Source organism: Apus apus, chromosome Z (genome assembly GCF_020740795.1).
Source record: "Apus apus isolate bApuApu2 chromosome Z, bApuApu2.pri.cur, whole genome shotgun sequence".
NCBI lineage: Eukaryota > Metazoa > Chordata > Aves > Apodiformes > Apodidae > Apus > Apus apus.
This window is the reverse complement of record NC_067312.1, coordinates 15,813,940-15,841,893: the sequence shown is the minus strand read 5'-3', so window position 1 is coordinate 15,841,893 and position 27,954 is coordinate 15,813,940. Positions and strand designations below refer to the sequence as shown.

Here is a 27,954-nt window from a genome sequence, read left to right as displayed (position 1 = left end):
AGATAGATAGATAGATAGATAGATAGATAGATAGATAGATAGATAGATAGATAGATAGATAGATAGATAGATAGATAGACAGATTAGATAGATAGCAAGGCCGCCCGCGCAGCCCCGGCCGGGGGGAGGGGAGCTCCCGCCCCGCCCTTCCCTTCCCGCGCTGCGCAGGCGGGGCCGCGCCCGGCCGGGCCCGGCAGGCCGTCCCGGGGCGCCGCGCTGCCTGCGGCGGGGCGATGGAGAGCCTGATGGTGCTGTTCGGGGACGGCTCGGTGGAGGTGCGCTACGCCGGGGGCTCCCGCTTGCTGCTGTCCCCCTGCGGCTGCGAGTACCTGCACCAAGCGGCGCGGCCCCGCGGCGCGCACCCGCTGCAGCCGGCCCCGAGCAGCCGGCAGCGGGCCGCCTTCGTGCTCAGCGCCCACCGGGTAGGTGGGGCCGGGAGCAGCGCGGGGGGTGGGGCGGGCTGCCCGGGCTGCGGCGGGACGAGAGGGCCGCTCGCCGCCCGGCTCCTGCCCCCTGCCCCGCGGCTGGAACCCAACTGTTCCGCGGCGGGACGCGGCGGGCGTGCCCCGGGCTGTGCCCCGGGCTGTGCCCCGGGACAGCGGCTGGAGGGTGACGGCTGCACGGAAGGGCTCGTCACACGGCTGTGTTGTTCTCTCTGTCTTTGCGTTTCTGTAGGAACAGCTGCTCCGAGCTCTAGATTTCCGGAACAAGTTTTCTTGGCGCCCGTACTTACCTTCCCGTGTTATACCTCCAGAGAGAAAAAAGGTGAAAGTTCCGTGTGTGGTGCTTTTGTGACGTGCGTTTCCCTACGAGTCTGTCCGAGTGGACTTAGCCTGACTGTAGGTGCCCAGGCAGGCCGTGCTCGTCTGCCAGGTACACTTTGGCTAGTGCATGTGTCAGCCTAACTGGGATACTGCTGTTGGAAATTACACTTTTAAATGTTACCTACTCGTGTGTTTATACATGCCCTTTGTAGCTGAACGCTAAAGAATTCATTTGCTCTTAATGAGACTGAATCCTAGGATTATGTACGTATCATGGAGTGAGCTGATTTATGTATGATCACTTTTCTGCACTTGAAATCCTTCAGGGAAGGCTTCGTGAAACAGAATGGTGTTTTCCGAGGGGCTGTCAGGATCAGAACCCCATTGTTTCCCCACTGAAGTGCCTGTGTGAGTGTGTGACAGGGTCCTGCAAGAGGGTGAGGGCAGTGTCGCTCTGTGGGACTTGCTACCACAGGTTGGACTGAAGGTCTGTCCAGAGCCCCCTTTGCTGTTTCTAAGAGCTTTACTCCTCGTCAGCATCCCTCTGGTGTTCCCACTGGATGCACGCAAGTGTGTGCGTGCTGTGGTGCTGAGGGCAACAGATAAATCAGACAAGTTTTAAGTTTTAAAACTTTTAGACTGATGATTTAATAGTAACACACTTCATGCTCATGTTTAGTTGCTGCAAACACTGTCAGTCAGTATCACTAAATCCTTGCTAGCGGTGAGTCCTTGACAGTCATACTGCACATGTACGGGAAGGTGCACAGAGCTGAAGCTCTGTCCTTGGCACAGTGAATAACCCTCCCCCAGGCCACAATCTTTGTCTGGAAGATGGCTGGCTTTCTAGACAGCTTCTAATCTACAGCTTCCACTGTGGCTACTTACTTCAGGATGTCAAGGGATAATTTTCCAAGGCCACAGCAAGTGCCTTCTCCTATTACTTGCCTTTTTTTTTTTTCCCCTCTTGGTTTATCAGCTGCTGCTTTTCTTAAAGCAAAGGCAGTCTTTTTGTAGTTTTTTCGAGATAGTACTTCTTCAGTCATTTACTATCTGTTTATTGTTCTGTGGCTTCTATTTTCAACTAGTGCCTGTATTTTCAGGGCCTTTATTTACCACACTTCAGCTGTCCATCATAACAAGATGGTAGCTATGAAGCTCCAATTGACTTAGCATGTTCTCATGACAAGTTGGTAACCTGAGGCCTTGCTCTGTTAGCATAAAACACAGCTGTCCTGAAGCCTGTGGCCTCTTACTGGCAGTGATGATACTTTTACAGGGCCACTGGGTACAAAAAACACTTCTACAGTTAACTGTATTACTTTGGTTATGCTTGAATTCAAAGCATTGGGGTTTGGCCACATCAACTATCCACATCTGTAGACAGCTTGACAAGAGGGATCTTCTCATTGGTGGCCTGTTCAGAACTGCATTGAATATATTCAGCAGTAAGGTTATACCTTCTGTTCTTGTTCCTTTCCTGGAATTTTCAAACATGTGATACATTACTTAAACTGCTGATGAACATACAGTGTGCTTTTGTGACACTGTCCATCATAGCACCGAGATCTTATTCATGGGTGGTGGTCATCAGCTCTTTTTATATGTAAAGGAGCTCACCCTTTTATGTGTAAAGTTAGATTTGCTTTTCCCCATTTATATCACATTACATTTATCTCCGCTGAATTTTTATCCGCAGCCTTATTGTCTGGTCACTTTATTATATTTTTAGGGTCCTCTTCCAATTCTTTATGATAAATTTTCATCTTCAGGGCCCTGGATACCTTCAGCAGACTTTCCCACCTTTCTAATAAGCTAGTACTGCCATGTTTCATTTGTATTGGACTCCAGGCTTTTCCACTGCTGGCCAAGGTATGATAGGGACTGAAACACAGCTACTTAAAGGGCAGTCACATTAGACAAATCTGATTAAATTGAGATAAATGATGAAGAGTGTGAATACTATTTTGCTAAGATTTTTTCACACCTTATTTGAGAGGGATTTGCCTTTCTATGTTTATTTGGGATCCAGTGCTTTACCTGGAGTCTTCAATTGAAAGCAGACTAAGAATATTTTCTGTGTGGTGACCAGGTGTAAGGGGAATACAAAGGAAAATACTTCATTTTAGGGTATAGCTTCTGCAGATGGCTAGAAAAGCATTCTCTGCCTTGCCAGAATGTTTCTGGTTTCAGAAGGTGATTAGAGCATTTTCTAAACTGTAACTGTATCTTCCATTTGGGCAAACCTTTAATCTAGGGATTTGAGTTAGTTGTAGGCTTGTTTGGAGTAATTTGTTGAGAATCATCCACTTCATTTTTGTAGAAGGGGTAAAATAAGGCCATATGCTGTGAAAATGGTTTTTGTTTGTTTTGAACAGAAGTGCTTATTGAAACAGCAAGCTTCAACCTTTAATGTCACTCTGGTAAAGATCACAGATTCATACAATAGTTTGGGTTGGAAAGGATCTTTAGGATCATCTAATTCCGGATCCTCTGCATGGGCAGGGATATCTCCCACTAGACTAGGTAGCTCAGAGCCCTGTCCAACCTGGCTGTTCTTTTGAGACTTTGCAAATGTTGTATTGTGAAAGTCTAAAATATTGTATTTTAAATTCTTCATAAATATGTTTTATTCACATCCTAGCAATAGCAATATTCCAGTGTTGTAGGATTAAGTAAATTAACCCACCTCACTGCAAAACATTTTCAATAAATTTCAGTTTTGGTAAGAACACATTACATGCCATTTGACGGACTTATTTTAATTTTATAGATAAAAAGAAGATTTCAGAGCATGTGGAGTTTTAATGCATACAGTCTTAATGGGGACTTTCTATGAAGTCTCCCGATAACTGATGTGACCAAGATAGTTTAGGCTTTCTCTTCAGTGTTTCTTAAGCAGCTGGAAACAGAGCTATCCACTTTCTGTGGGTAGTTGGTCATGTACCTTGCTAGTTCATGAATTCATATTAAACGTAAACATTACTCTGTGATAGAGAGCTCTGTTAGAAGAGGAAGAATCGGATACAAAGGTTAAGTATTTTCCTTCCCCTTGAGTTCATGTCTGCGAATAAATACAGAGCAAAGTTTTGCACTGGTTTGAGTCAGGACAGAACCAATTTTCTTTCTAGAAATTTTACTTTTCATTTACGTGTCTTCAAAGTAACTGCACTTCCTGAAGTTAGCACCATATTTTTTTTAGTCAGTATATTCTTCTAGACCTGAGTGTGGGCATTGCTGGGGGGAGTGGGAGCACAACACTGACTTTTTATGTATTTAAATAGAATAGTACAGATTTCATTGTTTTCTCTTTCCATAATTATTGTTTTTAATTAAATCTGTTTAGTTTAGTTTCCAGCCTGCAAGTCTCTCATTCTCTTGGGCTTTCTGGGAAGGAAGAGGGGTTAATAGAGAGCACCTGTCACTCGTTCAATTGCTGGCTGAGCAGTTAAACCTTGAGAAGTTTCTTGCCATACATTACCTTACAGAAGAATCTGAGTAATTTAAATGTAAATCCTCCATTGTGATTTCTGGAAAGCAGTTTATTGTTACCTTGCCACACATTCAAATTATGTTCTCTTGTATTAGGTTATTTTCAGTGATATCTTAGGAGTCAGATGGCCTGACCCTGCTACAGCTCATCTGACAAGATGTATAGACAATGGCAGTGTGAAGATCTCGTCACTAGATGGTTACGCTCACCTTTGCCTGTCAGAAATGCAGCAGGAATTCACAGTGGAGTTCTTATGCAAAGTCAGCCAGTCATCTGCAGGATCCTTAAGCTCCTCTCAAAAGAACACCTGTCAAACTGGAGATCAGTATGGAAAATTAAGTAGAAATTCTGTTGCAGAAATGTCGTCAAAAGAAATGAGAATAGAGAATAAGAAGAATGAACATGGTTGTGCTGAAGCTAAATACAGAGAGCCAACAAAACCAAAGGACCCAAAGGACAGAGATGAAGGCCCTTTGTTCTACTCAAATTGTTCTTCTGAATACACATGGGTTACACAGCGTTGGTCTGTTTCCTCCTACCCAGACGAATGGAAATACCCTTTGTCGTTGGCACTAATGTGCTGTAGCCTACATACTGCTAAGGATCTAACGAAGACATGTGAGAAAAACAGCCATGCAGCTTCTGTAGAAGCTGATGTTTTACTAGACTCCGAGCATAAAACAGTTTCTCATTTACCTACAGCTTTGCCACTCAGCTGCAGAGCCCCACATTTACACAGGTAATTTAACATACTTTTTACAATTCTGGAATTTGGAACTTCAACCTCTAGCTAAAAAAATAACTTAATTGTAGCTATAAAAAAAATCAAAAATCCTGTCACATTCTGTTTTTTAGGAAAATCTGTGAAACCAACATTCTGTATTCTGTTATAATAAATATATAGCAATTAGTAAAGAGAGAAATAAGTTATTTTCTGACATGCTGTGTAAATATGTAAATGAAAAAAAATACTGAAAAAAAATCCCACAGGTTTGTGGTTGGATTGTTGGGATGTTTTTAATTTTTAAAAGATAATACTTCTGAGGTGGGCCAGTGCTGTATGTTCTCTGTAAGTACCACCAAAAATGATAAAAAAACCCAACTTTGCAGGTTTGATAAAACTAATATGGTAACTAATGTGGATAACTAAGAAGTCAGAAGACTCTGAAAATATGTGGCCTCATTTCCTTTGAGTAGATACCTGTTCATCTGGTCTTGGTACAGAAATAATTACCAGCACACCTTAAAAAATCCCAGCTTTTGGACTTACTGAAGCTTTCATTATATTTTAACAGGTGGACTTTCTGTGACTTCTTTCAGAATCAAGATACTGAGAAGTATTCATGCTCCCAGCTAATACAAATTGTATGGTGCCAGGGTGTTTTTTATAGGTATGTAAGGAGATCATGCATTTCATCTTTGGAAGACTTCATTTGTATGGGAATTGAAGCTGTAAGATGAACTGTCTTACTTTTTCTCCCTCTTTGAGAAATTGTACACAGTCTTCATGTAAGAGTCTGTTAATTTCTGCTGTTTGTTCATTGGACTTCAAATTTTCTAGTACAGCTTATTTTCAGGTCTGAAAGCGGGTATGTCTGAAGGAAACAATCTGAAATCTGGGTTAAGTGTTTTGAAGAAGTGGACTGGTGCCTGATCTATTAAGGGTTTACTAACTGTAGCTCCCAGAGACTTCACTGATAATTATGGTGCTTGGTTTCTTTGGAAATTACACTGCTTCTTTTGATGTTGGAGATTTCACGCTTTAGAAATTACTGTCTTGGTGACCTATATAATTTACATGTTGCAAGCAGCTCAACTGGATTTTCATGGCAAATCACCTTGTCCATATGGTTTTTCAAAAGGACTTTTTAAAAAAAACTGCGCTTTATAATCTGTTACAGGAACTTTGAAAGTGCTACAATTTCTATCCACATCTGAAAGTCTTTGATAAAAGTATAATCAGTATTCAAAGCTTTAATCTTTCCACCCAGCATTCTTCCTTTTTCTCAGTGTAATTCCTAAATTTGCATCTCATCTTAACATCATATGTAGCAGCTCTTCAGTACTGTACTTCATTTCTCTGGAAGTATGATGAGTGAACATACTTAGTCTTTCAAGTCCCTTACCAAAATCAAGGCATCTAACCACGGAGTGGCAGATTGGGTCATTAAATGGGCCTTAGGCTCCAAGGTACCATAGGATTACAAATAAAAGAACACTGATCTTAGTGAAAAACATGCAGCTGCAGTTGAAATTAAGACTTCTATGTTTTTCAGGAAATGTTCAGTCTCACCATTCTCTGTGTACAATACATAGGCCACTAAGAAAAATGGATTTTTCTCTTCAGAGTCATTATACAGTTTGTGGCTGGTGGGATGGGTTTTAAGCAGCTTTTCCAATATGTTTACCTCCACATAGAAAATTTTTCCTTAGCTTCTTTAAATATAAACACCCTGGCCACTACCACCCATGCACAAATGCAAACAAAGCCAGGTAATGCTAATCTCTGATGAAGAAAGCTCTGCTGGTTGTGAAACAATAGGAAGTTTTTCATGTGAGAGTTCTGTTGAAAATGTGTTTCTGCTTAGTGCTTTCTTCAAGTGAGCTAACCAGTTTTGCTTGTTTGGTTACACAGCATTTTAAATACTCAGTAAAATTTTGTTATTTCTCTTAGATTTATCCATGGTCAGACAAACATCACAGAAATTTATCCCGGAGATGACACATTTTTCAAGTCAGAGGGACCATTTTTGGGAAACTATTTCATACATTATGCAATCCAAAAAGGAACAAAAAAGGTATACAACTATTTTTAAATATGTCCCACATTCCTTCAAGTTGGCAGATTTTGAGTTTTAAGACGTTGAGCTATGCAGTCTGCAGTAAAGTCAACACAGAATCACGGAATCCTACATTGTCCCTACATTGGTAATTCCTATAATGACTGAATCAAGCAATCATTCAAAAAATAGTATTTCCTCTGTTTCAGAATGCATTCTTCTGAATTATATATATAGTAAGAAAAATCTTACTCCTTGTACCATTTATTTTGCAAGCTAAGTATGTATTGCTGTAAGATTCCACAATAACCATTTCTGACTAATTTAGAAAAGAAGTTTCATCTTTAAACTAATATATTGATTAGAGTTTAATCTTCATGTATTTGGAAGTGTTGTGTTTTTCACTGTATGGAGACAGAACATAGAAGATGCAGGTTCCCCCAGAGCAGAGATCCTCTCAAGTGCTTATATGGTGCTTGGTATTTTTAAAGCAGAATTAAAGGCCTTCTTTGTGCTCTTCTAACCTAGTCTTTAACTTGTAGTCAAATGTAGTCACTGTGATGAATTGTGTTCTACTCTCTGGTAAGGGAACTTTTTGGCCCATACTGACTGCATGGAAATGGTGAAAGTTTCTTCCCACCAAAGTAGGTTTGAAGGATACAATTGCATTTTTTTCATTTTTCATGGAGGTATTTATCTGTTTTCTGGAATGGATTTAAGTGGGACTTTAATTGCTTTCTGGGAGATCAGAATTTTTTTATCTTTCAAAGTCTTTGATGTTTTCATGCTACAGTGTCTGTAGTTCATCTCCTTTCTGCTCTTTCCTGCAGAGGGAAGAAAAGATGTATTCGGTGAACAGCCTGCCTCCTGATGTGCCAGGAAATCCATACTCTGTATCCTCCATTATTACTCAGGCAACCAAGTAACTTTACTTTTTTGCTGTTTCATCAATTCCTCTGACTTTGAAAGGACAGAAGTTAAGATTACACATAATGGTTATTTTGACACTACATATAAAAATTAAAGGAATTTATATTAGCACTGAGGACATCCATAGACTTAAACTACAAAGGTTGCAACTGTTTAGAAGACACAGTAATTATGAAATGCTTAATATGTTATTTGGGTTTTTTCTCCTCAGAATACTTCAGTACTGTTACAAGACTAAATTATCATTAACTCATAACTACCAACTCTGCTGCTGGAAAATGGTATGTAACTGAAGATTGATAAATCTTTCAGTGTTACAGGGGTGATTATATGGGCTTTGGGGAATAGGACCTAGTCTAGAGGGAAGAATGCTCAGTGTACACTATTAAAAAAGATCGCAAGGTATGTATTGAGAACATTGAGTGTAAAGATAAATTTGTGAAGCAGAAACCAACTGCATGACAAAGAGAACTCATTGTGGTCTGGAAAAAAAACAAGTTAATTGAAAATCTGAGAGAGAGATAAACAGCTGTAATGATGAGAGTAACCTTTTCCTTAAGTTTTGGTGTATTTATTTGGTTCTAGGTACCGGAGACAGATGGACGAGAAATGTTGCCAGTTGTGCTGCATGAAAAGGTTATTCCCAGCCTAGGGAGACTCATTGTGTACTCGGATCATAAAGTCCTTGTTGTTTTTTGGGATGGGACAACCTTGAATATGGTCTGGGATTTCAACTCCTCCTGCAGTGAGATCCAGGTAACTCATTAGTTAGAGGGATAAATATTCTTAAAACTCTAAATGAAAAAGTGTTACTAGGAAACTTAATAAGAAAATGAAACAGATGTTTTGATGCCTATGACATACAAACATTTGAAAGATTAGTAACTCTCAACAGTTTGCAGCTGTGCCTTATTCTTGAGCTTGTATAGTAGTCTAAATGAAAAAAGGAAGTATCCACAAAGGCTACAATAAGCTTATTTCCAGTATTTCAACCAGAATTATGGAGGAAACATATTCCAGGGCAGAACCAGTGTCAAAAGAGGCAAATGAAACTATCCTTTTTAGAAGTCACTCACATTGGTCAGAGAAGGGACCATTTGCGTTTTATTTCAAATTAGCTAAAATTGATCAAATGGATAGTGAAAAACTAATCAGAAAAGTAACCTTGCATATATGAGTTCGATATACATTTTTAAATCAACTTAATTTAGAAGTAAAAATATGTTAAGTTTTGCAAACTGGCATTACAGAGGAAACTATGGGAGTGGGATTCAAGGTTCATCACTGAGACTTTTGACTTCTGTGTCTTTACTTATTACAAGACATAAAAAAGATGTTAAAATGTCTGAGGATATTATTACAAACCATATAAATACCATACTCAGTGTGTGTAATTTCTGATGTGACCTAGCTCAAATCTGTATATTCAGTGGTGATAAAAGGGGGAGGAACTGAAAACTCTACAGATCTGGAACATTTCTAAACGCTTTTAGAAATAATTTATTTGTGAGTAGCACAAAACAAGTGTTGGGGCTGTGCCAGGTGCTCTTTCGCCTCCTCCGCCCCTCCCCATTTGTCTCATCAGACTACACCAAATTCTGTGCTGAGCAAAACACAAACTTATGTTTAAAGTGAAATGTTCACAGATACTTTATTCTTAAATTGGCATTATTATACTTGCCTTTTTTCTCTTCCAACTGCAGCAGAAAATTAATATTTTTTTTTTCTTCTAAGGTAAATGAAGATGTAGGTTGGTGTAAGTTGACTACTCCTGATGGTGTACAGCAGCTAATACAAATAAGTCATCCTGGAATCTATGAGAGGTATAAGTAATATAAACAATTTAAATATAAAAGAATTATGTTCAAATCCTTGTATGTGAAGAAATTATATTTACTGAAAATATACTGGGGAGAGCAACTGACGTCATCTACCTGGATTTGTGCAATGCATTTGACATTGTCCCACACGACATCCTGGTCTCCAAACTGACAAGGCATGGATTTGACAGATGGACCACTTGGTGGATAAGAGATTGGCTGGATGGCCACACCCAGAGAGTTGTGGTCAGTGGCTCATTGTCCAAATGGAGGCAGGTGATGAGTGGTGTTCCTCAGGGATCAGTACTGGGACCAGTTCAGCATCTTTGTTGGGAGACATGGACAGTGGGATTGAGTGTATCCTCAGGCAGTTTGCTGAATATACCAAGCTGTGTGGTGTGGTTGACACCCCAGAGGGAAGGGATGCTTTCTAGAGGGACCTTGACAGGCTGGAGAGGTGGGCCAGTGCCAGCCTCATGAAGTTCGACAAGGCCAAGTGCAAGGTCCTGCACCTGGGTTGAGTCAACCCCAGGCACAAATACTGGCTGGGGGAAGAATGGCTGGAGAGCAGTCCTGAGGAGAAGGACTTGGGGGTGGTAGTAGATGAGAAGCTTGACATGAGCTGCCAGTGTGTGCTGGAGCCCAGAGAGCCAAACACACCCTGGGCTGCATCAAAAGAAGTGTGGCCAGCAGGGCCAGGGAGGTGATTCTGCCCCTCTACTCTTCTCTGGTGAGACCCCACCTGGAGTGCTGTGTACAGTTCTGGTGCCCTCAGCACAGGAAAGATACAGAGCTGTTGCAGAGGGTCCAGAGAAGGGCCACCAAGATGACCAAAGGCCTGGAGCACCTCTGCTATGAAGACAGGCTGAGAGAGTTGGGGCTGTTCAGCCTAGAGAAGGCTCCGGGGAGACCTTGTAGCACCTTCCAGTACTTGAAAGGGGCTACAGGAAAGGTGGGGAGGGGCTTTTCGTCAGAGAAGATAATGATAGGACAAGGGATAATGGTTTTAAACAGAGAGAGAGGAGATTTAGGTTAGATATTAGGAAGAAATTCTTCACTCTAAGGGTGGTGAGGAACTGGAATGGGTTGCCCAGGGAGGTTGTTGATGTCCTATCCCTGGAGGTTTTTAAGACCAGGTTGGATGAGGTTTTGTGCAACCTGATCTAGTGGTGGGGTTCCCTGCTCATGGCAAGGGGGTTAGAACTGGATGATCTTTGAGGTCTCTTCCAACCTTAATGCTTCTGTGATTCTAAGTGTGGAATGAAGCACGTAATGATAAAAGCTCTGTCTTATATCTGGCAGAGATTTAGGACCAGTATGACTCAGGACCACTGTATACTGTCGTTCCTTTATAATTGTTACAGCAGTGTCTGTTTTAAAAAATAACTAGAGCTGCAACCTGGCAGTTAGATCAGTGGATAATAAAAAATAAATCTTTGTCCTATATACAGCTGGTACATAGAACCGGATAGAACTGTATCCAATTTTTGCTTTATTACATATATAGACCTGTGCCTGCAGATCACTTTTATGTAATCTGCTTGCTCTCATTACAACCTTGTTATGGCAATCATCAGAAGCTCACTGTACTTCAGTCAGAAAAATTAACATTTGTACACTGTTCATTACCAATCATACAGCTGTTACAATTTTCTGTAACTGCACAGATATAAATATCAAGGAGATTCTAGGAAAAAAAGTAGGAATCAAAAAAATGGCAAGAAGACCTAAAGTAAAAGCCAAATTTTTAAATCAGATCCAGGTGTATTGCTTAATGCCTCCAGTCTTTTCCTTGAATTAATACAGTTTTTATCTCACATAAGTAACTACTTTTTTGCACCTTTTATAGGTACATCAGAACAGCAATAGAATGGTGCAGAAGTTTGAATGAAAGGAAGGCGATTACTGAATATACTGCACCCTCTCTAACCGAAGAGAAATGGTACTATTCTGTATCCTAAATAATTGACTATAAATAATGATGAAAATAAAACTCAAAAGGAGTCAAAAACGCAAGTCAAAACGCAAAACTCAAACTATACATTCTGAATTTTGTAGACTGCATTTCCCAAGGGTCAAAAATGAAAATTTTAGGTCAATTTATTTTGTATGGTTTCATACTTTTCTTTCACTATTTAAACGGTTAGGTAAGTTGAGTTCTAGGTGAAGCTTATTTCAGTGTGCTTCTGCCTGCCTTACTTAAAAATCAGAATTATGGTGACTTTCCCAAAGGAGGATTAATGTTTTAGAGATGGTATCTTCCAAGGTGAAGAAGACATTACTAGACTAAGAAAGGCATCTTTTACCAGAACACCAGGCAGTTCAAAACAGTACTTTGAACTGTTAAATGACAATTGTATCTCTTCTAGACACTATATACAAACATATGTATGTATTAAAAATGTGTTAATTGAAATTGATTACACTTGTACTTTTTAGTCAAATTATAGCAGATGCAATAGCTGATGAAACAAAAACTGTAGAATATTTATACACACATACAGCAAAGAGACTGTTCTTAGAGCAGAGTTCTGATTTTTGGAAATGCAAATGACTGACAAACAGCAGCCATTGACTAGTGGTATGAAAGACAAAAATAAAGCTTTATTTTCGCTTGGATTTTGCTCATCTAATTTTCAGTATTGCTGCAAACTATTAAAAATTAAAATGAAGTAGAAAATGTATTTGAGAACGTAAGTAATGTAATAATCTTTATTTTCTTGGGCAGGTCTGCTGAAACTGAGCTCAAAAAAATACAGAGATTTAACTGTATCCTTTTGAAAGCTATAAAGACTTTACACTTAACATTCTGTTGTTCATCTGTATATTCAAATATGTGTTGAGTGCTTTCTGTCCTGTTCTCACATTCTTTTATAGTCTTACTTCTTAAAATTATTTTTAAGCCATTTTTTGTCTTCTTAATTATAATTTTATCATTTTATCTCGTCCAACTTATGCATCACAGCACCAGCAACAAAAACAGTGGCAGAGTACATAACTAAAGCAATTTTAAAATAACCAAAAAAGAAATCAGTTTAATGTATATTTAGTTTTGCTAACACTCATCTGCTGATCTGTTCTTGGAACAGGGATGGTGCAGTTGCCTTTGAGTATGTTGCAGTACAGCACCTTTCTGTTTTATCAGCTACCTCAGTATTGTTGAATTATGTTCAGCCAGCTTAAAAATGTGTGCTGTGCTGCCTGAGTTTAAAGCTGTAGTTGTCTTTAAGCCAGTGTTCCATTTTATAAAGTATGAAAAGTGCGTGCCGTTAACTGTGCAATATGACATCAGATAGTTTCCTTTTTAAAGTAACTTAGATAAATTGAAAGTCTTAATTAAAGTTAAATCTAGGCACTTCATGTAATATACTCTTATTTTTTAGGAGTGCTTTATGTAATTGACGTAATATGAAATGTGAGACTTTGTAGTGATGAATGCAAATACGAAGAAGTACTTTTGCATTAGGAGGAGGAGTTTAGTATTTTTTTCTTAACAAAATAACGCAAGTTTTATTGGATAATAGCAATGTTCTGGAGAGGACATCAGCTACAAAAACGAATCCATCCGGTGATGCTGCTAGAAAAACAGAAAACAGGAGTGGGCCAGAAGAAATCAGTGAAGGGTACGTCTTGGAGGCTTTGGAAAAAACTTCTAAAGTGATTCAGGATATTGAGTCTCTGCTTGCAGTTTCTGGGAAGTGAAGCCTCATAGCACGTGAAGACCGTGTGTTCTGTGTCTCCCTGGGAGCTACCCCGGCTATGTCTTGAGGAGGGCTGAGGTGCAAGGGAGGTGAAAGTTGAAAGGCAGTGGTGAGTTGCCATTGTCAGCTGCTAGCTAATACTGCAGCTGCATATTGTGGCGAGGCAAAATCAACAGGTGAGGCAACAGAACACAGCTGTATAAATACCTCGGGACTGGCTGGACAGTGCTGCTTTTAAATGGATGAATGTCTGCTTGAACGGTCTAGTTTTGTAGAGGATTGTGCAAGGCAGCCACGTCCCCTGCCCCAGGGGCGACGGGAGGGGCAAGCAGGTTTCTTGAACTCTGAAAACGTGCTTTTATTCAGCAGCTTACGCTGGGTAGTCCGGTATTGAATAAAAAGTCTACCAAAAAAGCTTTGCGCTCCACTTTTTCGTAGCAAATAAACACTTATTTAAAGCATCTCCCGTTTTTCCCGCTGCGCTGCCCGTCACCCGGGGCCGCAGCGCTTCCTTCGCCATAAGAACCACTCGCCTTTTATCGTCGGCGCCTCCTGCAGCGCTGCATTTCGCCTTCCCGCGGACGCCCCATCCCGCCTCTCACACGCCCGGAAGAATTCCCCGCCCGGCGCGGGCAGGAGGCGCGGGCAGGAGGCGCGGGCAGGAGGCGCGGGCAGGAGGCGCGGGCAGGAGGCGCGGGCAGGAGGCGCGGGCAGGAGGCGCGGGCAGGAGGCGCGGGCAGGAGGCGCGGGCAGGAGGCGCGGGCAGGAGGCGCGGGCAGGAGGCGCGGGCAGGAGGCCCGTTCCCGCCGTGCTCCGCGGCCGCTGCCCCCGCTTCCCGTTCCCCGCGTCCCCGGCGCGGGCGGCTCGGCGGGCCGGGCGGCAGGTGGGCGCGGGGGGCCGGGCGTGCCGGCGGGAGGAGACGGGCTTCCCACGGCTGCGGGCTGCCTGGCGCGGGGCGGGGGGGTCGGGTCGCCCGGCGAGGGACCTCGGGGCGTTCGCGTCGCAGCGGGTCTGACAGAAGAGGCTGCAGCGGGGGAGGCTGCGGGGGCCGGCGTGACGCTGCGCCGTGTGGCGGTGCCCGGAGGCCGTGCCTGGCCCCGCCATCAGGAGGGGGCTGCGGGGCGTCCCCCGGGGCCGGGCGCGGCGCTCAGGCCGCCCGGGCACCCGCGGCCGCTGCCGCCGCCGCCGAGGGGCGGCCCGTTCGTGCTCCTCGGTGAGCGGCGCGGTGAGCGGGGCCGGGCTCGGGTGCTGCGCCCACGCGCGCCCTTTCCGCAGGCGGCGGGGATCGTGGCGGGTCTCCGGGATTTTGCGTCTCTCGGCCGCGTGACTCAGCCCTTCATCCCTGTCCCCCTCTCTTGGCTACACGTGCTGCTTGTGTTGTAACCGTAGATCAGCCGTTCATGATCCGAATGCAGCTGTAGTTCGTCAGGGTAGTGCGTGAACTGCTTGTGTTGTTCTGTTTTGTTCTGCGATGACAGCTTACTCTTCTCTTCCACTGGGCACAGCACTCGGGTCTGTTTCTAGTGACTAGACACTGCTAAGGTCCTTCTTTCAGCTCCCTCATAGGGACATCTCAGTTTCAAAGTACTTAGGAAGGAGAAGGTTTGCATTTTGGTGCCGTGGCATCTCTTTTCAAGCACTGGTTTATGCTCCCTGAAATAAACAATTTAACTAAATCCTGATTTGATGAGGGGTTGGTTTGTTTTCCTTAATTTCCTTAACAAAAAACCTTTCCTAGTTTTAATTCAGTTTGTTCCTTAGTATCTTGGTAAAACTCTACTGATTACTTGCATGCTTTTGTGTTCTCTTCCAGTCTTCCATCCTCCAGCCCCAATAATGCATTACAATTATCTGACCCAAAACCGTTTTCATTATCCTCACAGATTGCTTTAGGCTTGGATATGCTTTCCCATAAGACAGTACATTAAAGTTTTGTGCTTTTGTCTTAAATGGTAGTTGTACTTTGTGGAGGTTTTCATGTAAATTAACTTCTAACACAAAGTTATTGTTTATTATTATTTTAATTTTAGGATATTATAGAATTATAAGGGACTACCATGATTTTTTTGTTTTTTACTTCTTGCATATAGTGCATACTTCTACTAATTTTATTAATTAAATTCCCATATGTATTAGTGTACCCTATAAATTCTTGCGAAACTGGGGCAAAAATGTCAGAGAGCAAAATTTTTAAATGATAATTTTAGCCATTGTTTTTTTGTTTTGCTCTTACACCATGAGTTGAAAGGCCTCTTAGTGTCAGCTGTTGCCCTAAATGCATTTTTACAGCTTTGATCTAAATACCTTCATATGTCAGTAATTTACAATGTTAACAGTGCATTTCTCTAAAATTACTTTTATCATTTCCTTAAAGGAAAGAAAAACAGCAGCAAAATTGCACTATGCAGGCATGCACAGATTTTATGGATAATGCTTTGTGTCATTTAAATCTCATAAGGAAATCACAACTCCCGTGTTGTGATAGTGTTATTCTGTCAGCTGTTGTGTGCAGGTTTTTTATGGAAACCCAACCTAGGTGTTCCCTTCACTATGTGAACTGGACTCACCAGCCATAGGTTTTTAAGCATTCCTGTGTAATACATCTGTTTCCCTCTGTTCTCTTTTTAAAATAATGTAAGCTCCACAGCTGTGCTTTCTGAGATCTACAGGATAGAAAAACCTGTGATATTTTGTTGTGATATTTTGTAGTCTGAGAATCATTTTTTCAGACAAAAAATACAGCTTCTAGTTTTATAATAAAAACTGTAATTTCAGAAATTATTTTTGTTGAACGATTTTGTTTTTTCTCATTTGATTTCACTCTTGATCTGCAGAATACTTATGCCATTGTGTCTGGGAATGTGACTTGATTTTTCAGAGACAGCAGTAATTTTTTCTATAAAAGACAGCAGAGAGACTGTTTAGGAAGAACTGTTATGCCAGGGACGTGGCTCTTGACTAAGGGTAATCTGAAGCCACTTTTTTTGTGTCATGTTCTTCATTCTGTCTCAAAGACAGCCGTTCCCATGTTGTCCTTGTTTTTTCTGTTGGTGTTGTTACCTTTATTTCACAATACATAATTCATAAATCATACTCATTTGGGATTTTTTAAAAGTCTGTAGTGATAATATCATCCGTAGCAAAGCAGTGTAAACCTACCACAGAACTGACACAGACCTCTGTTGTCCTTTGAGTTTATAGGTCCCCCTGGTTATATATTTCCATAGTAATTAAATTAAATTAAAGAGAGATCCCTGAATATGAATCAGGTGTTTCATTATGTGGGAATCTTTCGGGCACACAGTAAGAAGGAAGAATATGTTAAAATAGGTCTCTGTGCATTTTGAAATGCAGTTAACTCAGAAGGCTGGAGGTGCCCTTGTCTAACTTTGTGAAATTGAGTTTTATAATCGTTTAACAGTTGTCTTGTTCTGTCTTTATTTGTGCCCTTTGCATGTTTTATGGTCTTTTTTTCCTGATTTTTTTAACAGAGCTTCTAAGCCCTACCTGAAGTTGCTTTTAGCTCAATTATATTTCTTCATAAATTCATTACAAAGATGTTGCTTCTTTCTATGTTTTACTGTTATTTAGTTTTCATGTGTGTGTTTTAGAGAGTTTGACGATCTTAGTAGTATTGGTGCTTACTGCTACCTGGTTCAATTTCTTAGGATGGGACAAATGGTGCTTGGTCTTTACTGCAGTGGTCTGAATTCAGAAGGCACAGCGGCTCAATGTGGAGGCACAGACCACGTCTGCTACTGGAATAAGGCAACTACAGTGGAAAAAATACCTCCTCCTAGTCCCAGGGTAAGTTTGACTCAGAACAGTGGTGTGATTTTTAAAAATGTGTTGCTACATCAGCTTTCACAGATTGGATTTTTACACAGATTTTATGGTAATTTTAAATAAAATCCAATCTGACATGATGGTTATAGAGAAGAAACATTTGTGAGATCACATTTTGTTTCTTAAAATGGAATTTATTCAGAAATGTACTGCCTATTATAAAGCCACCCACCAGAAAATGGCAGTTCCAGTGTTTCAGGAAATACTTTGTGTTTACATGTTCATTCAGAAGAGGCACAGTTATGATTAACAGACTCTGAACTTAGCCCACTTTTTTTCATCTGTGTGCAAAGTCCATGTATTATTCATGCTTGCTTCCATGGGTTTTTTTACATTTTCCAAATAAAAGATTGAGTGCTCAGAGAGGGGTTACCAGTGTGATAGTACGTATGTTGACAAAGTATGTAAATGAAAACAGTGTTTTGGATTATAGACTAGAAGCTCAGTTTTCTAATAGTTGTGGCATACAGAGATTTGGGGTTTTTTAGTATCAGTCCTAAGAATCATTCATATTTAATCTTTTTTTGTTGTTACAGTGTAAAGGATTTAATTTTATCAGTATCATGTATTTAAAAACAAGAGAGATCTTGAAACATTCAGTCTAGATGTGTTTAGAATTATTTTCTAAAGTTTAAGATTTCAGAAAGTGGAGTTAGAGCTTTCTATGTCTTGTTCTATTTAAAACAGGACAGGTGTTCTAATTCAGGCCTAGTATTCAAGTCAACAAATTAACTCTAAATAAAAAACTTCCTAGGAATTTAAGCGCATACATTAATTTATTTTATTTATTTATTTATTAATGCTCAGTGTAGCTGTGATAAATGCTTTGTGCTAATGGATTTTTTTCTTTAATCATTGTCTTCCTGTTCTCTGAATTTACAGAACAACTGACAATACAAAGGACAATGCACAGTGTATACGCTGATGACATTTTGTGTGCTGTGACATGGTTTTTGCCATGGCATCTGAGACTGAAAAAGCCCATGCTCTCCTCCAAACTTTCAGCACAGCTTCAGTTATTTCTAGTCTAGGTTTAGGAATATTCTGCTTTGTAGCAGACAGACTTCTTCAGTTTTCCTTCATTCAGCAAAATTACTGGCTCCGAGCCTTATCTGATAATGCAGTGCATGGCATACTAGGAATGTGGTCCTGGGCAATAGTGATTGGACTCAGGAAGAAAAGTGACTTCACTGAGGTCATTCTGGCTGGCTTCCTCGCCTCTGTCATTGATGTGGACCACTTCTTTCATGCTGGCTCTCTGTCATTGAAGGTAAGTCAATAGGTCAGTGATTAACGGTTTTCTTTCTTCATCAGTGTTTACTTTATTTGTTCTTTTGCCACATCTTAATTTTAAAAGTTCCAATGATACTTTAATTAGGTCAATTTTAATAGTTATATGGGAATTACATTAGGTATACGTTTGAAAGCCCTAAAAATATTTTGTCTTCTGTTAAGTTCTGCCTTTTAAAAGGCTCTGAAAAAACAGTTCTGAAAGCCTTTATACATGATATCCGATTTGTATCACGTAGTTGCTTTTTTGCCCAAGTTAAGTTAAGCTTTGTGTGTTAAGTGGATGATTCCATTTGTTTATAATAAGGGCTAGAAGTATCTGGAAGGTAGATAATCCAGCTGCTGTTTGTTTTCGTTCAGTCTTACCAAGTACTACATTTGGTTTTAGCAAGTCCTAAATATTTCTCACACAAGCTGTATATGAGGTGTCACCCTTAGAAAGGTAGTCTGGGTTTGTACATAATCATCATCCTATTGCAGAACTGCTTGTTAGGACATAGTTTCTCAGTGGGATTAGTTCTATCAGATTATGGCATCCTTTTTAATTGGTTGTCACATGGTTTAAATGTGTCCCGCTCCCACTTCCCCATTCACACATGTACATATATCCCTGTCTTCTTGCCTGCTCCTAACATACATACCCAGCTTTTTCTGACCACAACAGTCTCTTCCGTATACTCTCCAAAACATTTGCACCTTCTGTAAACTCCAGCTGTGCCAGCACTAGCCACAGTTTTCTTAACACTGCCCTCCGTATCTCATACCTCAGGCAGACGCTCCTTGCCTTCAGCTAGCTCGTGGTCCCCAAAGCCAGAGTTGTGCCACTCTGCTTGTTACCAGGAATTTGCTCTGCTCAGCAGCACAAGTCCTCACAGTTTGATTATGCTGGTGTCTCTAGCATACATATACATACATGTCACTTACTCTCCCCTCCCCAAAAATGTACACCCCCACCTACAGATGGACCTGCACAGGAGAAGGGGAAGATAACCAACCTTTATCCATTCAGCCAGGCATAGCTTATTTGTTTGATTGTCTCACCACTTTTCTGCTCCTCCAGTCTATTCATAATAGTCTTACAGTTTTCATACGGATGACAGAGAAAAAGGCTTTTAGGAATTAGAAGAAGGAAGGAGGTGGAAGGAAAATTGCTGTTCTTTGTAATCCTTTAGTTAAAAAGGAACAATACAAAATGGTTTTCCAATTTTTTAAAAATACATAGGAGACAGCTAAATACATTAAGTATTATTGCTTATAGTTGAGATGTAAAAATCAGACCTCTGATGAGAAAACTGTTTTGGTTTACATACACTGTCACTATTTGTTGTAGAGAAAAGACATGTTCCTATTGATGCATTTGTTCAGTTTCCCCTTTCTGTTTGTCTTTGACAAAGAGGGCATTTTCACAAAATCACAGAGTTGCAAGGATCTTCTGGAGATCATCTTCTCAAATCCGCCAGCTGAAGCAGGCTCATGTGGAGATAGTTGCTCAGGACCACGTTCAGACAATTTCTTAATATCTCTATGGGTGTAAACTGAACTCCACAGCCTCTCTGGGCAACCTGTTCCCATATGCAGTCACCGTCACAGGGAAAAAGGGTTTCCTTATGTTCAGGAGGAACCTCCTGTGTTTCAGTCTGTGCCCATTGCCTCTTGCTCTGTCAGTGGACACCACTGGAAAGAGCATGGTTCTGTTCTCTTTACACCCTCCCTTCAGATATTGGTATGGCTTGGTGACATCTCTCCTGACTCTTCTCCAAGCTGCACAGTTTCAGCTCTCATCCTTTCCTCATTTTCAAGACGGTCCATACCCTTCAAGATCTTAGTGGCCCTTGTCTGGACTCAGTCTCCATTAGCTCCATGACTCTTGTATTGGGGAGCCGAGAACTGGACTTGGCACTCCACAGGTAGCCTTACCAGTGGAGAATAGAAAGTGAAGGATCACCTCCCTTGACCTGCTGGGAATGCTTCTAATGCAGCCCAGGATATCAACTTGTTGCAGTTTCCTCAAAACTGCTTTCCAGCCAGGGGGCCTCCAGCATGTACTCATGCCTGGCATTGTTTCTCTACAGGTACTCCCTAGTTCTCCCCTTTTCTATACCTTTAGCATATGGAAATACTTGGAAACTGTAAAACTACGTAAAGAAAAATGCAGTTGGTTTGGTTGATTAATGGGTCCTATAATATTAACTTTTTTGAGATAGCATTTCAATCTATAATTATTTTAATATATATTTTCTTATTTTAAAATCCATAAATGCATGTAAAGAATGGCTAAATTATTAGAAAGTATTGTTACAATTTTATTGCTACTTTTTATTCCATTAGAGATTAACAGTATTTTTTCTTAATTATGACCACTAGATGACACCCTTCACAAATGTCTGTTAGAAAGTCAAGAGCTGTATTGTATCATAGAACTGGGAGGTGACCTGTCTCTTTACTTTCTCTTTCAGTGAGGCAAGGTTAAATATGCTTACACTGTCCATGATGGAGAATGTTTGTGTAGCCTGCCCCTGGTATCCCAAACAAAGTAAATTACTTTGTAATTATGGAGTAAATTTTATTACTTAGTTTGTTCCTGTGCTGTTCCAGTTTCCAAGCAGCTAGCAATTGTTTTTCTAATACTGAGCCTAAAATATTGTTGTTTACAAAGTTGTTTACAAAGTTTAGCTTGTTTTCTTATTCTTCAAGGTCTTTCTGCAGAAGGGATCTGTGTAGGTCTTTTGACCCTTACAGCAGTTTAAGGTATTATTGTTACAACTTGAAAAATCATTATGCTTTACAAAAAGTCTCATGATGAAATAACTTGCAAAAAAATCTGAAGGGCCTGGATTTATGTTCTCTAAACTTCCTAATATTTCTTTTGTCTCTTCTGGTTTGCCTTTTACCTAAATCATCTTCACAGGGTCTTGTCTCAGCCTGTGTATAGGTTTTTAGGTGAGACTTCATTTGACCCAAATAGCATAGGTAATTCCTTTTAATGTCACAAGCATACACCACTTCTGTCTCCTTAAAAAGAAAAAAGAAACATCTGTTACAGGTTTCATGTCTTGTTGCAATGCCATCAGAGTCTTTTTTGTTTGTGTTACAAGGTAATTCCCATAAACTTTTCTGCTCTGTTGTTGCTTGGCTAGCTAGATCTGATTTTAATACATGATTTTTCTTTCCTCAGCTTAATATGATGTGCCTTTCAGTTTCACATAGTAATTTCAGGCTGGTGCCTATGTAACTTACTGCTTTGTGGGATAATTTTTTCTATGTATTTGTTAGTTCCAGTCCCATTTCTTCCTCCTTAGCTTGTGGGATTGAGAGCAACTGATTTAAGACACTACAATGTTTACTGTTTATTCAACACATTACTAAGTAACTAATAAATTAAAATTTAATTAATTAACCACACTGCTATTACTACTTTGTAACAACAGTATTTTTCACATTTTACAATTATCTATAAAGCTTTTCCTCATCACTTTCATAAAAGTTTACAAATACCCAAAGGGTGAGTGTCAGGAGGATAACTCCAGTCTCTTTTCTGCGGTGTCCAATGACAGGACAAGAGGCAGTGGGCACAAACTGGGGCATAGGAGGTTCAACCTAAACATAAGGGAAAACTACTCTGAGGGTAACAGAGCACTGGGACAGGCTGCCTAGAGAGGTTCTGGAGTCTCCTTCTCTGGAAACATTCAAAACCTGTCTGGATGTGTTCTATGTGATCTATGGAAGGCGATCCTGCTCTGGCAGGGGGATTGGATTTTATGACCTTCAGAGGTCCCTTCCAACCTCAGCCAGTCTGTGACTGACTCTTGAATCTGATGATGCATTGCTGTTGTGAAGTAACTCATCTGTACAGCACAAGGCAGTACTGCCTTCTACCTCCAATTACTACCTTCACACTGTTACAGTCACGTACTGGTGTTCCTGCTGACACAGCTCACTTCTTGGGTTCTTGGCTGTTGGGCTGTTTTTCAGAGTGTCATTGTTATTTTTCTCGAGTATTCAGGGCAGATGGTCACCTGCAGGACTTACGTTTGCTCTGACGAATAACTTGTGTACCAAGTAGCATGTGATCTGCCCTTTGTCCACATGATTTTTGCAACAAGTATAAAGTCTACAAAGACTTTTCTACTTAGAATTTGTAATTCTCTGTATTCCATGTATTTTTTTATTGTGTATTATATGCCTACGAGTGTAGAAGACTCTAAGAATGAGCGTTTGAAGAGTCTATCTCATTGATTTTGTCTAAAAGTGCAAGTTACTGCAGCCTACTGTCATGCTAAGCATTGCTGGTAAACCAAGGACAGCTTGATGGGCTGCTCCCAGTGTCCCCCCCAGCTTTGTTGCCCACTCATATTTCAGAACAGACATGCAGAAGTTGCTGGCTTGCTACTAAAAGCTTCTAAAAGTGTAGAGAATGTAGTCAGTGGAAAGCAAGATTATATCACCAAATATACATAACATAGGTGGTTAATGTGCCATTGCTGACGAACCTGGGCTGCACAGGAGCATTTCTGGAATAAGCCTTGCACACAATCAGTTAATTTAATGTTGAATTTGTAGATCAGCCTCAAAACTAAGGACTTCAGGCTTGTGAAGCATCACAGAATATGAGTAATGAAAGCCATGTTGTCACATAAATTCTGTGTTGTCACTTTGAGCATTAAAGGAAAGAGTTTGCTTGTGTTCCCCTGCATGCAACTGTTCTCTCCTTTCTCCAGCTGCTCACTGTAGTGTGTAAGAGGGGCTGGAGGAGCAGGAAGTTCTAGATGATCTTGCACCTAGTTGAACATGTAGGCAAATGGAAAGGTAATTTGTGTTGTAAGTTCTGTTTGCAGCTGCAGCCTGGTATCTTTCATTGTAGACATCCCCCTAGATACCCTAGCCATGATCATCTTTCTCCAGGAGGTTAAAGGCAGAAAAGGCTTGTACTATTCTTTTTCTAAGATTTGGTGATTTCCAAAGGTAAACAAATGTGCCTCTTAGGAGAAAGAGCGTAACACCTTATATTGCCAAATAGAACTACATGTCTCTCCCTTGGGCTTCACAACTCAAGTATGTTAATGTCCTCTAGTTACAGGTTGTAAAAGAGAAGACAGACTGTTCCTCTCTCAGAACTTGGGCAACAGCATTTCAGAAGCCTAATAACAATACTGCAATTACAAAATAGGGTTTTCTCTTGCTACAGTTGAGCACTCAGGTTTGCAGCATGAATGACCTTGCCGTCTAAAATGCTTTATGAAAAAATTTGAGCATCACCTCCCCAAAACAGGATAAAGACTGGCACTCATAGTGATAAAGTGCATGCATCACTGACATTCAAATTCTCCTTACTCACTGTGTTGCTGTTGGCACCTCTGTAGCGCAGAGAGAAAAGACTCATTTAGACTTTGCCACTGATTTTGTCAAAGTGTAGAAATAGTGATCAGTCAATAGGATATCTGCCAAAATCTGTGACCATCCAGTGCGGATTTTCAAAATCAGGCTACTATAGACTTTTTAGGCTCTTGGTGAGAATGACAAAAATATTGCTATCTTTGTAGAGTAGGTGATAAAAAACTTCACCATGACAAGATTTTTCTACTTCTAATCCATGAAAAATCTGCTTGTATGAAACAAGTTAATTTGTAGACAGTACACCCTTTGCACCAGCTTTAAGGAGTTGGGTCCATACTATTACAGTTAAAAGTTGTTGACACAGTTTGTGAGTTTTTTAATCCCATCACCTAATTGAGAAAGTCACAGACAAGTACTGATTACTTCCAGAGCAGCTCTAAGTCACCTCTTCCATTGGAGTGTAGTTGATCTTGGATCCTTTGAAGCTTGGACACCAGAATCCCAGAGGTTGACTTCGAGTTTCCTCTGGTGCTTTCTGCCAGAGGCTACAGGTAGGACCATTGTCCCCAGCTGTAGTGTAGAGTGCATTTGTGATATCCAGTCTTATTCACATTGGTCCAAGGGCTACTGTATGGACAATCTCTCATTTATTTTGTTCAAAGGCCATTCACTGTTCAGGGACCCAGTTCTTGTTCAATCTGACTGTAATGGGGAATATGCGTTCACTAGAAACCCACAATGCTTAAAGAGGCTCGGGTTTCCCTTTTATTTGTCAGTGGGGACACAGCTGTTACTTTGTTAATCACATCCATTGGGATCTGGCAATACCCATCTTGCCACTTAATCCCCAGATACTGGATCTCTTGTGCAGGTCCCTTGGCCTTGCTTCATTATATAGCAAACCCGGTTTCCAAAATAATTTGGATTATTTTCTTACCTTTCTCAAAGACAACTTCTCCTGTGTTACCCCACACAGTGATGTAGTCAACATATTTCAGATGTTCCAGAGCTCCACCCTTCTCCAAGTGCAGTCTGGATCAGTCCATGGCAGCTAGCCAGGCTGTATTTCCTCCCTGAGTCAATTCCAGGTGTACTGGACACCCCTTCAGGTGAAAGCAAGCTGCTGTCTACCCTCATCTGCTAAAGGAGTGGAGAAAAACGCATTAGCAAAATGTCAGTTGTGGCATACCACCTGGCAGCCCTTGATTCCAGTTCATACTGGAGTTCTAGCAAGTCTGGCACAGCAGCACTCAGCAGTGGTGCAACCTCATTTATGCCGTGATAGTCCACTGTTAATCTGCATTCTGCATTAAGCTTTTGCATTGGCCGTAAAGGAATGTTGAAGGGTGAGCGGGTCCTGCTGATCACTCCTTGGCTCTCCAGTTGACAGATCAGCTTGTGAATGGAGATCACAGAGTCTTGGTTGGTGCAGTATTGTCATCAATGCACTGTTGCAGTAGCAATTTGCACCTGTTGTTCTTCAGCTTTCAGTAACCCCATTGCCGAAGAGCTGTCTGAAAGACTGGGCAAAATACACAACTGTTCAGTGTCCTCAGCCTCTTACAGTGCTATACCAAAGGTGCACTGGTACCCTTTTGGGTCCTTAAAATATTCTCTCTTGAGGTAGTCTTTGCCAAGGATGCACAGAGCATCTGGGCCTGTCACTGTAGAGTGCTTTTCACATCAGTTTTTGAGATTCCCTCGTCACTTCAGAAATAGTGATGGATTCTGTCTCTTTAAGATTCTGTGGCATTAGGGTGCACTGTGCACCAGTGTCCACCAAGGCTTTATACTTCGTGGTTTCAGCGTGCCAGGCCACTGAGTCCATAACATTCCAATATACTCAGTTATTCCTCTCCTCCTCCTGGCTGAAGGTGTGGCATCTCTGATTTTGCATATAGGCATTGACAAATGGGTTTGTGCAGCTTTCATTCCTCCTACTCATACCTGATGTACAGGGATCTCGAGTCTGTCTATTCTGATGGGGAACCACTCACTGGAAACTGGAGCAGCCATCTACCTGGAAGAACTTCCTCCTGTATTTGTTCTACCTAGCAGCCCTTGTACTCATACCTGTAGGGCAGCAGTGGGTTTTATATCCCGTTTTCTCATGCCGTCTCCATAGTCATGCAGAAGAGACCACAGGCCACTTCACAGTGTGTTCTGTTTCTCTTGGTTTGGTCTTGTAGGAGGGCATATCCTCCCAATGGCTGCAATATGGCCCCTTCCCCAAAGAGTGGGGTCTGTTCTCTCTTTGAGTGTCTCAGTCAGGTTTTCTGTGGCTGAGGCAGAGACAGATCAGAATTAGAGATACTGTCTTCATACTGTTGTTCCTTTTAATTATCTTGAAATTCAATACATATAATCCGTGCAGCGGACTATGCAAGTTCCTGTATAGCACATGAATATATGACAGCTATCAGACGTCAGCCCATGCCCTCCCTGTGCTGCTGCTAGTAGTGCTTGGGATGTATGATTTGTATCATACAATATAGACAGGGAAACACACGGCTCTCATACATCTAAATAGGCATATTGTAAATTTTTATCAACTACAGTGTAAAGGAACAGTATGTTTTTCTTTGCACTTTCACGTGGCCACTTGCTAATGTGCCTGTAAACATCCATGAAACATTTATCTTTTTGTGACTGTTGCAGCCATTGACAATTATATTTTTCTTTTCTACAGGCTGCTCTGAGTCTTCCACAGAGACCACTGCTTCATTGTTCTACTGTGATTCCTGTTGTGGCTCTGACCTTAAAGTTTATCATGCACCTTTTCAGGCTTAAGGATTCCTGGTGCTTTCTTCCTTGGATGTTGTTCATATCCTGGACTTCTCATCACATTCGTGATGGGATTCGTCATGGCCTCTGGATTTGCCCATTTGGAAAAACTCCTCCTTTGCCATATTGGCTGTATGTGGCAATTACAGCATCCTTACCTCATCTATGTTCATTTATTATGTATTTAACAGGCACTAGGGAATTAATGTCTATAAAACATGGAATCCGCATTGATGTATAAGAATGATTGGCTCTTAAAGGCTGTTTGTATTAGCACTTGAAATAAGCTGTTTATTTACCTCTGAAGTGGTTTCCTGTTGTTTCCTGCAACTTTGGAGTAAGGCATTTTAAGCCTGTGGAGCCAGTTTCAGCTCTTACATGAATTCCTTGTGGTCACACAGACCTATTTAATGAATGGTAGTAATTTTATATTCATACATTCCCCATGTAAAACATACGGTCTTCTATTGTAGCTCATGCGTAGCTATCTGGGGAGGGACTTTTTACAAAGTGTGTAGAGATAAGATATGGGGGAATGGCTTTAAACTGGAAGAGAGTAGATTTAGGTTAGACATTGGGAAGAAATTCTTCACTGGAACAGATTATCTGGAGAAGCTGTAGATGCCCCATCCCTCAAAGTGTTCAAGGCCAAGTTGGATGGGGCTTGGAGCAACCTGGTCTAGCAGGAGGTGTCCCTGCCCGTGGCAGGGGGTTGGAACTAGGTGATCTTTGTGGTCGCTTCCAACCCAAACCATTCTATCATCTGATTTCAAAGTACTTAGTTTCTCACTGTAGTACTTACATTACATTTTACTGTCCTGGTGCTGTTCATCTGATCACCACTCACTTTCATTTTGTGTTCTGCCTTTAGATAATATTAATCTAGATGGCGTTTATATAGCACTTAAAAATGTAAAGTACTATATAAATGCTAAGTACTAGAGACAACTTAGTAGTGTATGGCACTTCTGAAATATACTAGTTAGCATTTTGAATTTATTTGTCTTCCTGCTGAAATATTGTATTAAAGTGTTTTAAAAGAAATGCTGTTTTTATTTCACAAAGGGCAGCTTTGCATCTACACCTCTTTGAACAGTGCTATCATACAGTGTTTCTACTAAATCCTAGTTCTCTGTAGCTGCTTGGTACTCCATTTGCAAATAATTACTAGCTCTTATTTTTTGTTAGAAAGAAGAAGACAGTTTGGTTACA

The 27,954-nt window shown here is 40.9% G+C and overlaps 2 protein-coding genes across 5 annotated transcripts; both read left to right on the top strand.

The window, feature by feature from the left end:
- Positions 1–183: 183 nt before the first annotated feature.
- Positions 184–13,905, top strand: CZH5orf34 (chromosome Z C5orf34 homolog). The gene is made up of 12 exons (XM_051643432.1): positions 184–422; positions 676–765; positions 4,353–4,996; positions 5,553–5,648; positions 6,932–7,055; positions 7,868–7,959; positions 8,179–8,248; positions 8,553–8,723; positions 9,702–9,790; positions 11,637–11,729; positions 12,516–12,556; positions 13,296–13,905. The coding sequence occupies exons 1-12, from the start codon at positions 234–236 to the stop codon at positions 13,487–13,489; spliced, it is 1,893 nt and encodes a 630-aa protein (XP_051499392.1). The 5' UTR covers positions 184–233; the 3' UTR covers positions 13,490–13,905.
- Positions 13,906–14,260: 355 nt separating this feature from the next.
- TMEM267 (transmembrane protein 267) lies at positions 14,261–27,953 on the top strand. Of its 4 annotated transcripts, none has more exons than XM_051642959.1 (4): positions 14,261–14,371; positions 17,157–17,295; positions 18,217–18,604; positions 26,648–27,953. In XM_051642959.1, exons 3-4 carry the CDS (start codon positions 18,281–18,283, stop codon positions 26,981–26,983), a joined length of 660 nt encoding a protein of 219 aa, XP_051498919.1. In that variant the 5' UTR covers positions 14,261–14,371; positions 17,157–17,295; positions 18,217–18,280; the 3' UTR covers positions 26,984–27,953. The 4 variants fall into 4 exon arrangements, with proteins under 4 accessions (XP_051498919.1, XP_051498922.1, XP_051498920.1 ...); XM_051642962.1 differs by lacking the exon at positions 14,261–14,371 and adding an exon at positions 14,760–15,090; XM_051642960.1 differs by lacking the exon at positions 14,261–14,371 and adding an exon at positions 14,760–15,181.
- Position 27,954: the final 1 nt, after the last annotated feature.

Excerpts from the sequence above, each read along its gene's own strand:
- CZH5orf34 (XM_051643432.1), top strand. The coding sequence starts at position 234 with ATGGAGAGCCTGATGGTGCTGTTCGGGGACGGCTCGGTGGAGGTGCGC. Across the intron at positions 4,997-5,552 it reads AGAGCCCCACATTTACACAG|GTGGACTTTCTGTGACTTCT; the intron begins GTAATTTAACAT and ends ATATTTTAACAG. Across the intron at positions 11,730-12,515 it reads TCTCTAACCGAAGAGAAATG|GTCTGCTGAAACTGAGCTCA; the intron begins GTACTATTCTGT and ends TTTCTTGGGCAG.
- TMEM267 (XM_051642959.1), top strand. The coding sequence starts at position 18,281 with ATGGTTTTTGCCATGGCATCTGAGACTGAAAAAGCCCATGCTCTCCTC. Across the intron at positions 18,605-26,647 it reads CTGGCTCTCTGTCATTGAAG|GCTGCTCTGAGTCTTCCACA; the intron begins GTAAGTCAATAG and ends TCTTTTCTACAG.